This window comes from Scylla paramamosain, chromosome 14 (assembly GCF_035594125.1).
Source record: "Scylla paramamosain isolate STU-SP2022 chromosome 14, ASM3559412v1, whole genome shotgun sequence".
In the NCBI taxonomy this organism is placed as follows: Eukaryota; Metazoa; Arthropoda; class Malacostraca; order Decapoda; family Portunidae; genus Scylla; species Scylla paramamosain.
The window spans coordinates 16,819,923-16,830,765 of record NC_087164.1 but is presented as its reverse complement, the minus strand read 5'-3'; the positions used below and the strand labels follow the sequence as shown (position 1 = coordinate 16,830,765).

Sequence of the window (10,843 nt, the reverse complement as noted above, 5' to 3'; positions counted from 1 at the left end):
TGATCATCTCTCTGGCCTTTGAAAATAGTGAAGGTGAGAGATTAAAGGTTTTCAGAATATGGGCCTTAGACCCACAAGGCAATCAGCATATTTTGGGGAAAGCCTGTTGCTTACTGCCACTCCCCCCTTCACATTCACAATTCATAGGAATTATGAAAGAATAACTTGCAACTTTCTTGAATGTGCAGGAGTGAACAGGAGTAAGTATTGAGGAGCTAACTGGCCTATTAATAAGGTCCCTGAAAGGTCTATAGAAATTCTCAAGTCTCAAGGCTCTGAATGTGAGAGCTGAGCTATAATGCATCTTGCTCTGAATGGGAGAGCTGAGCTATAATGCATCTTAAGGTTACACGCAGTAAGGATGAGAATGCCATGCTGCTATAATCCCCTTGGCTTTCTTGTCTGTTATTGTTTGTGTGTAGGTTCTGAGAGAGAGAGAGAGAGAGAGAGAGAGAGAGAGAGAGAGAGAGAGAGAGAGAGAGAGAGAGAGAGAGAGAGAGAGAGAGAGAGAGAGAGAGAGAGAGAGAGAGAGAGAGAGAGAGAGAGAGAGAGAGAGAGAGAGAGAGAGAGAGAGAATCAGTTATGAAGAAAGGTTTTGACAAACTGAAGCTTCCAGTACTAGGAGAGACAAAAATTAAGTAACATATCATGATGTACAAATGTGTTAGAAGGAAAAGAAAATATTGATATCATGAGTTTTGTGGTGCCACAACAATTAACACAAAGATAATACAGTATGAAGCTGTATAAAAAAGGGTGAAGAAAGATGAGGAAATATAGTTTTCCTGACAGAACAATCAACCAACGGAATGCATTGACTGACAATGTTGTGTGTGCAAGGAGCATTCGTAGCTTTAAAGATATATATGACATAGTAACTCTAAAAGCCAGGACATTACAAGCTCAACTCAATCCAGTTAAAATGCAATTAGGTAAGAACAGTTAGGTAAGAACTTCATAATCTAAACATTTTAATATTTATAAGAGACACATTAACATTTCAATCTTTATAATACATACAATCACACTGCTCTACATATATACAGCGGCAAAGGCTCCCAAACACACGCATACACTCTATCACGTCTTCTGGGAGAATTTGAGGGACAGGGAGTTGATGCAGTAACGAAGGCCTGTTGGCTCTGGTCCATCAGGAAAGACATGACCAAGATGAGCATTGCACTGAGGAAAAAGAGAATAAAAGTTAGGCCCATATTCTGAAACAAGTGTGTCTGCACCATATCTCCACTGTTTCAAAAGGCTTAAGTTGTTACATGGGTTTTATGGGTGTTTTTACAGTTTTAGGGACAAATAAAATAGATTTCTACATTATTAAAAGGAGAAACAGTCTTGAGAACCCAGCTAATAATTTCTGTTGCCTTTGAAAATAGTAGTGGTGAGAGAGCAAAGCATTTCTGAATATGAGTCTTGGTATCATCATTTGCAGCAATGAATGAGAGGAAGGAAAAGAAGGAAGTTAAGTCAGTACTGTGAGATGCAGAGGAAAACATGGAACAGAAGAACCACAAGAGGGGAATAAGGAAATTCATAGACCAGATGATCACTGCACTAAAAAGAAGGGAAGGAAAAGAAGGAAATAAGTCAGTAACTAGAAAAGAAGAAGAAGAAGAAGAAGAAGAAGAAGAAGAAGAAGAAGAAGAAGAAGAAGAAGAAGGAGAAGGAGAAGGAGAAGGAGAAGAAGAAGAAGAAGAAGAAGAAGAAGAAGAAGAAGAAGAAGAAGAAGAAGAAGAAGAGAAAGAAGAAGAAGAAGACCCAGAGGAAAATCACACAAAAGGATGGGAAGAAAAGAAAGAAGTAGGTACGTATCTTCCCCACAGTGACCCCAATCATCAAAAGTTTATTGTGGGAAAAAATAAGGCTTAAAACATATTCTGACTAGTAAATTTACATAATCTTTCCCTTCTTCCACTAATTCCCTCCTCCTCAATCAATTTGTTGTCCTCATCTTTCTTCAGTCTTACCTCACCACATAGTACCTCAGTCCGTACCATCAGGAAGGAGCGGTCTGTGTGGGTGGAGACCTTCCCCGCTGCTGAGTGAAAGGATGGCCAGCCACTCCCAGAATCATACTTGGCCTCTGAGCTGGAAATAAAAATGAGAGAAATCATAATCACACAGCAAGTCTATCTACCTATATACCTGGCCAGCAATCCAACATTAGGTGGCCCAGACAAAGCACCATACACTCAAACATACATCATTCAGCCCCTGGTGGAAAGGGATAGTCTCATGGACACCCCAGGAGCTTAGGCATAGCAAAGCTGTTTACATATATCCATGGCCCAACAAGTTTACCCCTACCTTTTCATAATGAAACTGTTCTCTATCCCACACTTCTTTCCATCCTTGGCCCACTGCAAATACTACCATCAAAAGCTCTAATTGCGTTTGTTTATTTATACCAAGATTAAATAAATGTGGATTTCATTGATTCTCCTTTAGTAGTGACAATAGCTGGTGACAGAATTCCAGAGCTATAGTATACATTGCAGATGCCAGACAGTGCCCTCACCTGAAGAGTTCTGACCCACAGCAGACACAGAGGTACATCCCCTTTTCATGGTGGTCATAGAATTCCCCTGTAAATGCCTGCAATGAACAATAACAATGAGACACACACACACACACACACACACACACAAGTGCATTCTCTTATCAAAAAAAAATGTATTATATGATGTTTCTGTATGTCATACTCTCCCATTTGGAACATTATTGAAAAATTAAGAAACTGATATGAAGGAGAGATAAACTCTTTGACATGAAAGGTGCCCTGGCTGGAAACAAAGAGGAATGAAGTACAGAGCCTTAGAAGTCAGGACCAAATGATCACCAGGTCCCTACATAATTTAGGAAGGCCTTTATACCCCCAGTCATTACTGACGTTAGTATGTTGTCAGTCCAAGAACACACACACACACACACACACACACACACACACACACACACTTCTCTCTAATACTTATTTCTGTGCCTCACTGGTTCTGTGCCTGCCTCTCTGGTGACATAGTACTGTTGTGGTGTTAGGTGCTTCTTCCATTCCTTGGGTGTCATCTTCTTAAAGTCCTTCTTAGCATTGCCCGATGCACACACTGATAAGGAAGAGATGAGAGATGTGAATTTATCTGCATTATACAAGGGACTGCCATGGTACAACGGGACCATGCATGCTTTGGAGGCCAAAGGATCTTCAGGCACACAGGCTTGAATCCTGACCACAGTCTGAGGGCAACAAGAGGCAGCAAGCACTTTGGATAACAGTTCCCAAATGCCAAATCCAAAGTCCTTCATTATGAAGCACTGGCCTTGCCCTGATAAACAATAGAAAACCAGACATAAGACCGAAAAAAAAAATTCACTTCTTCATCCAGTTGTCTTCATTTCCTTACTAATTACTGATATGTCTTACGAGCAAAAGTGGATAATATTAAAATAACATATACATTTCCATCTGAGGGCAAATTAATTGCTATACCATAGTTTTCTCTCTTTTCTTTCTTTCCTCATGTACAGCATGGGAACCAGGCTGAGGTCAGCTCAGTTTCTCTATAATTTTTCATCTCTTTTTCCTCCTTCTGTTGCTATGCTGTGAGAACCACGCTGAATTCAACATCATTCTCACAGTTTGGTATGGGAAACAAGTTGTTGCTGTACATATATGTACAGTTAATTTACGGTGACACCTATATATGTATATTGTATTAAACTCTATTTAGTACAATCATGTATTATATAATTTTCTAACACATGTAATAACTGTAGGAATGGTCCTTGTATTGGGTAGCTGGTCACCAAGTTAGCAAGCAGAAGCTGGGAGATGGAGTGCCAGTGGGTGAGGCAGGGAGAGAGGGCTCACGAGTTCCATGCCAGATGTGGCATCTCTGTACATACTTGTATCTAAGGAACCAATAGAGTGTTAAAGCCATAATGTGTTTGTCATAGCACCCTGGCAGAGCATCTGATCCCTCACAGAGAGAGAGAGAGAGAGAGAGAGAGAGAGAGAGAGAGAGAGAGAGAGAGAGAGAGAGAGAGAGAGAGAGAGAGAGAGAGAGAGAGAGAGAGAGAGAGAGAGAGAGAGAGAGAGAGAGAGAGAGAGAGAGAGAGAGAGAGACCAGAGAGAGAGAGTCACACGTAGGTGAGTAACATTACATCTGACTATAACACAAGGTAAGGTTAAGTTAGCTTTTAAATTAATTCATTGCGAATTCCTTCATGATTTAAAAAAGCATCATATTTTTGCTTCAAAATTAGAAGGGTAGGATTACTTTTGTAAAACCCACAAAAGAAATTAAAAAATAACATCTAAATGGTTGACAAATGAAAGATGCAGCAAAAGACAAACAAGAGGAGAAATAACCAAACTCATAAACACAAAGCTGACCAGGAAAAAGTACTGCTCTGAGAAAGTATTGGTAATATTATAAATTCTAGATGACTGGAATGGACAGTATAATACATGAAAATAAGGGAAGCTGCAAGAAGTCATTAAGGCTACACATAGCAGTCCCTCATACAAGTTAATCTTACCAATAGCAGTTCCTCATGGAGCAGCTAAATTATGCACACATGGTGATGAATACTAACTGCACAACATGTGTGTGGGGGTTTTGGTTTGGGATCACGCATGATTACACTACAGTGACATAATACACCTTACACTGCATCACAAATTTTAAATCCATGCTGATGAGGCTCACTTAAGGGGATACAGTGTAATACATGTGTTAGTATATTGGTTTCCACTATGAAATGGCACATGTTCTCTTGTATCTCTTTTATTCAGCCAATGAGAGCTGTCCTTTTAATGACATATTAGAACATCATTAAACATCATTTACTTCTAGCAAATACATCAATTATTTTATACCAATCACCTCATTTATATGTGGCAGCCACAGCAATCAGCCAGCTAACCACAAGAGTATCCAGTGTCACAATGGTAGCAAATTACAGAGGACATAAATTTAAATGCCGTGATTTTATTGTGCAGTTCCACAAGCGAGAAGACTCGGGTGTACAATTCTTAAGATCACATAGTGTATTGCCAAAAGCAACTGAGTGCTGAACACTCAGTGGTGCCAGTACCCTTTGAGAATGAGAAAGAGGTCAACCAACCAAACCCTGGATCTTTCACTTACTATTAAGGTATACAGTTAGGTTGGGTTAGTGTCCTTAAGGGAAGTCGAGGGGGCAAAGCCCCCCCCAGTTAACTTGGGTTAGGTTAATGTCCTTAAGGGGAGCTCTGTGGGGAAAAAGCCTTGTGGTTAGGTTAAGTTTGTGACCTTTAGGGGGTCCACAGGGGCAAAGCCCTCTAGTTAGGTTAGGTCTTTGTTAGGGGGTGTCAAGGGGTAGGAGGATTAAGTCCTATGGGTATGTTAGGTTAGGTTAGGTCGTGAGGTTGTTAGGTTAAGTTAGGTCGTCAGATTATGTTGTTAGATTAGTATTCTTAAGGGCGGGTCCGGGGGGTATGAAGCCCCTGGTTAGCCTAGATTGGGGTCCTTTAGGGGATGTCCTGTTGGGGGTTAGCAAAGCCCACCAGTTGGGTTGTTAGTGCCCTTAAGTTGGGTCCAGGGTACTTTGTCCGAGGTTAGGTTAGATTAGGTAAAGTTAGAGGTAATTGTCTAGAGTCCTTACCGGGCCTTATTACTGGTCTATTCACTTCAATTCTTTTACACATACCTTCACATGCACCTAAAACATCATTTTAAAGTGGGGGACAAATGCCCCCTTCCCTCTAGTCCAGCAAAATTGGGGACATGTGGGAAGGCGGGGTTTTTGGGTGGGGGAGACATAAATCAGCGAGCGATTTTCGGCCAGGTTAGGTTAGGTTAGGTTAGGTTAGGTTAGGTTAGGTAAGGTTAGGTTAGGTTAGGTTAGGTTAGGTTAACCTAACCTAACCTAACCTAACCTAACCTAACTTAACCTAACCTAACCTAACCTAACCTAACCTAACCTAACCTAACCTAACCTAACCTAACCTGGCCGAAAATCGCTCGCTGATTTATGTCTCCCCCACCCAAAAACCCCGCCTTCCCACATGTCCCCAATTTTGCTGGACTAGAGGGAAGGGGGCATTTGTCCCCCACTTTAAAATGATGTTTTAGGTGCATGTGAAGGTATGTGTAAAAGAATTGAAGTGAATAGACCAGTAATAAGGCCCGGTAAGGACTCTAGACAATTACCAAGTTAGATTAGAAAGCTAGCCAGTTTTGAAAATATAGTGTATCATCCTTAGAATTTTTCATGAATGTTAAAATTTGGCATAATTTGGCTTCCTTCACCCTAAAACATAAACACCCTAAAAGGCTTCCCTCAAGCTTCCTTGTCCTCAGAGAGAGTCGGCAATAGAATACATAAAGAGCTGCTACTGGTGAGACTTGCCCAAGTTACCTGCAGAGCAAACAAGACTCCTTCTGGTGGCTCTTCCTGCACGACCCCACAGCCTACCACACACATCTGCCACTCGTCGGCCTGCTCCTCCAAGCCCAGCCATGTCTGCAGCGATAGAATTATTGTTACCATCACCTAAGTATTCATCTACATTCCAAATATAGTATTATATTGATTTATCTCACCTTCACGTTGAATAGTCTATTGTTGTTATTCTCAAACTCCAAAGTAGCCAGCGTCAGTCTTCATAAATTGATTACATAATTGTTTATATATTTTACAGGAAAGAGTCAAGCTCGTAATGTCCCTTTTCTTTAAGTTAGTTTGCTGTATTTATCTTTAAAGACTGATACTAGTGAAAATACCGTTTGCACTCGGCCACGGAGGAAAACGTACCTTTCCGACGGCTGTCAGTCTGAAGACCTGCTGGCACTTCATGGCGAAGTCTTTCCCATTGTGTCGTAATATGAATTATCAAAATATAATCACAATGACAATGAAGTAGAATATATTGACACAGCTGATGAGCAATTTTGGCAAGAATTCTACGTAAGAGTAATCCCACAACACTGGAGTAATGTAGAACTAGAATCTTTGAGGGAGACGAACCGAAGCTTGGTTCTTCGTTTACTGCTTCGAGTCTAGTTCATACCATTGCTGATACTATATAAGTGTTCACGTCTTCGTCTTTTAGGAAGTACCCAAATATTATTTTACAGTGTATATGAAGTAAAGATGACTTCATGGCGAAGTCTTTCCCATTGTGTCGTAGTATGAATGATCAAAATATAATCACAATGACGATGAAGTAGAATATATTGACACAGCTAATGAGCAATCTAGGTGAGACCTCTACATAAGAGTAATCCCACAATACTGGAGTAATGTAGAACTGGAATTGAGGGAGGCGAACTGAAGCTTGGTTCTTCGTTTACTGCTTCGAGTCTCGTTCATACCATTGCTGATGGAAGTGTTCATGTCTTTCGTCTTTTATGAAGTACCCAAAATATTACTTTACAGTGTATATGAAGTAAAGATCAGGCTTTGATTAATTGATTCATAAAAAAAAAAAAAAATGCACAGCAACATCGCAAAGAGCACTTGATCCACGCAGCCGGCGGACACCGATCCCTTCCAAGGAAACCAGAGGTGGATAGAATAGGAGAGTGTCTTGTGCAGCGAGGCCACGGGAGGAGGGAAGGAATGCAGTTAGCGTGAAAACAGCGGTAGAAGATAGCAAGAAATGTAACATTGCGGCGGTAATATAGAGACTGAAGAGTCAAAGGAGTTGATGGCGAAATTTTTGTTCCATCCTGTATAGAAGTGTATGCGTGGAACCGCCCACACATGTGAAGCATACTCCATACATGGGTGGAAAAGGCTGTCTGCACAAAAGTTAGCAGCTGGGTTGGTGAGAAAACATGGCGAAGATTCAGAACGCCAAACTTCATAAAAGCCGTTTCATTTAGGTAGAGATGTGAAGTTTCCAGTTTATTAGTAAAGAAGAGACTGAGGATCTTTAATGTTGAAGAGGGGAGCAGTTGAGTGTCATTGAAGAAGGGAAAGTTATCTTAAAGATGGTGTGGAGTTGATAGATGGACAAGTTGTGCCTTTGATGCACTGAACAATACTAAGTTTGCTTTGCCCCACCCAAAAATTTTAAAAGTGATCTTACCCACCTTTGAGTGTGTGGTCCTGCTAAGTGATAAGAAATGGTCATGTCATACCCTGCTTAGCAAAACAAAGTGAGGTAAAAAAAAAAAAAAAAAGTAAATAAATAAATTAAATTTTTTTTTTTTTATAAATCACACCGGGCTGTTGTCACAATGTCAAATTTTCTATCATTAATATAAACAAACTATTTTGTCTTATAATAGTACAGAATACCTAACTCAAAATCACAATTTTATATGTAAATTCATGAGAAAAATCAGCAATATCAGTATTTTATTTCATAAAGGAAGCAACAGAAAACTTGCACATTCACTATCATCTTCATCCCTGCATGAGAAAAAACTGATGTACATACCACAAATGGTAATTATTCTTCCTCTTACTTATAAGTTACCAGTACATGGGCTTTAATTCAAACCTTATAGTGCAAATTCAGTCTCCAATATTTCACTTAATCTTTTTACATTTTATTTGCAAACAGAAAACACCTACTCTTTAATAGGATGGTGGCAAAGTATGCTCAGGCCTTTTTTTTTTTTTTTTTTTTTTTTTTAACTTTTTTTTCGTATCTCTAAAGCTTCTTGTAAATATGCTACAAATATATTTTCATAGCATAACAATGATGACAAATCCCTCTTGTAAACCTCAACAAGCATGCTATCCATCCATTATGGCATTATGCCATTTATACCTTGGCAGCACACGGGAGACTAGTGTGAAAAATACCTACTGTAATGCAAAACATTATGAAAGCTGAGCATGGATATAAACTCACATGTCATGTGTTCTGACAACAAACAAGATAGCAAAAATGAGATACATGTACATACTGATAAGTTAGAAATAACGAACGTTTACCTTCTTAGGGAGACACCCTCTTCATTCCATATGAAGATTACTATAAGGTACAAATGAATGAGTGTAAGTACATAACTCATTCACTGATGGCCAATCAGATGAGTTTAGCCTGTTGAAAATGTGATTTCAAAAGTTCCTTCATTCACTGATCAAATACACTTGTAAAGACTGTAGATAACAATTTGCATTGGCATTTCTCTTCACTAACGTGACAGAAGGAAATAAAACGGGAGCAGCAAACACATGGTAAACTGTCAAGTAATGATAAAAGTTTTCATGTTTTAATACTCAACTTTCCACTAGCTAGTGATTTTTGTTTATTACATTTTATATACTAGCTATTAGTTATAAGAGGCTAATGGCAAAGTAAACATCTGTATACTGTTGATAAATCATCCAGCCCTTCCCTCCCCAATTCATTCTTGTAACTCCATCTCCTTTCTCTCCTTTTCCCTTCCATCACTTTCATTTTGTCACAATATACTGAGACAAGTGAGTGCCTCATCTGGATAAAAGGAGTAAAGTTTACCAATAACTACTTTTCATTCATGTTGATACTCAGTTTCCTTTGTTTACATGCATTTTGGTTATAAAGTAAAGTATGGTATCATAAAACCAGTTTCAGTCACACACAAGTTTGAATCATCCTGTCTATATTAAGAAATATTAAAAGAAATTTCCAATAATGAACATCAAGAGCTTTGTCTTTGAGAGATTCTAAGATCACGTTCCATGGATTATATAATCTCATATTCTTTCTTCTCTAATTCACAGTGTAATAAGAATCATGAAAATCAGAATCTTAGAAAAATATATTTGATCCCTAATCATCCAGCATTGAGTCTAACCAATCTTCCAAGTTCTCTGCCTCAGTTTCACTGACCAATAAAACAGGTTTGCTCTTTTCTTCTGGAGCATCCAAATCTACTGTTGGGCCCTTATTATCTTCATCCTGTGCTGATGAACCATCTACATTTACATTAAGGATGTCCTTCACGTCAAGTGGAGTGGAAGAAGTCTTCACTTTAGATACATCAGATTCATTTGGTTTGTTAGTAATTTTCAAGCTTTTCTTTGGAAGACCAAAATCAAACTGTGTGGAGCCTTTGTCTTTGCTTTGAGTCCTTGACTTATTTTCTGGCTCAGTCATTGGCTGTTTCTTTCCTTTTCTTCTTTGTGGAAGACTCTTTTCAACTACACGTTCAACAGCAGGCTGCTTTGCTGGACTGGGCTCTTTGACACATGGCTGATTAATTGGACTGGGCTCTTTGACACTCAGCTGATTAACTGGACTAGGCTCTTTAACAGCAGGCTGCTTCACTGGACTGGGCTCTTTGACACAAGGTTGCTTCACTGGACTGGGCTCTTTGATACATGGCTGGTTAACTGGACTAGGCTCTTTGACACAAGGCTGCTTCATTGGACTAGGCTCTTTAATAGCAGGCTGCTTCACTGGACTAGGCTCTTTAATAGCAAGCTGCTTCACTGGACTAGGCTCTTTAATAGCAGGCTGCTTCACTGGACTAGGCTCTTTAATAGCAGGCTGCTTCACTGGACTGGGCTCTTTGACATAAGGTTGCTTCACTGGACTGGGCTCTTTGACATAAGGCTGCTTCACTGGACTGAGTATCTTTTGTGGACTAGATTGTCTCACAGGACTTGGCTGCTTTACAGGACTAGGTTGCCTCTCTACTATTGGTTCTTGTATAAACGTTGAAAGATCAACATCCTCAGGCACTTGGTCAAAGTCTTTGGATAATGACATAGCAACATCCACAGCACTCCTTGTGGCATGATTAGTGTCTGGTTCCTCACTTGCAAGATCCAGAGGTTCATTGTCACTGATTTTTAAACTTTGAATGATTTTCTGATTTACATCAAGGCACTCATTATAATTCTT

General features: G+C 39.5%; 2 protein-coding genes across 4 annotated transcripts in view; both read right to left on the bottom strand.

Annotated features, from left to right (window-relative positions):
* Nucleotides 1-956: 956 nt before the first annotated feature.
* On the bottom strand, nucleotides 957-7,244 carry LOC135106951 (peptide methionine sulfoxide reductase MsrB-like). 2 transcript variants are annotated; one of them, XM_064016422.1, is made up of 6 exons: nucleotides 6,808-7,244; nucleotides 6,412-6,516; nucleotides 3,001-3,113; nucleotides 2,534-2,610; nucleotides 1,983-2,103; nucleotides 957-1,182 (listed from the first exon to the last, which is right to left on the bottom strand). In XM_064016422.1, exons 2-6 carry the CDS (start codon nucleotides 6,512-6,514, stop codon nucleotides 1,081-1,083), a joined length of 516 nt encoding a protein of 171 aa, XP_063872492.1. In that variant the 5' UTR covers nucleotides 6,515-6,516; nucleotides 6,808-7,244; the 3' UTR covers nucleotides 957-1,080. The 2 variants fall into 2 exon arrangements, with proteins under 2 accessions (XP_063872492.1, XP_063872493.1); XM_064016423.1 differs by lacking the exon at nucleotides 6,808-7,244 and adding an exon at nucleotides 6,597-6,760.
* A 1,097-nt stretch (nucleotides 7,245-8,341) lies between these two features.
* The window catches only part of LOC135106950 (microtubule-associated protein 6-like), an 11,382-nt gene continuing 8,880 nt past the window's right edge, over nucleotides 8,342-10,843 (bottom strand). For both annotated transcript variants that reach the window (XM_064016420.1, XM_064016421.1), the window contains exon 6: nucleotides 8,342-10,843. This exon is cut by the window's right edge and continues 66 nt beyond it. In XM_064016420.1, the coding sequence (XP_063872490.1) occupies nucleotides 9,767-10,843 (1,077 nt within the window). In that variant the 3' untranslated portion in view covers nucleotides 8,342-9,766.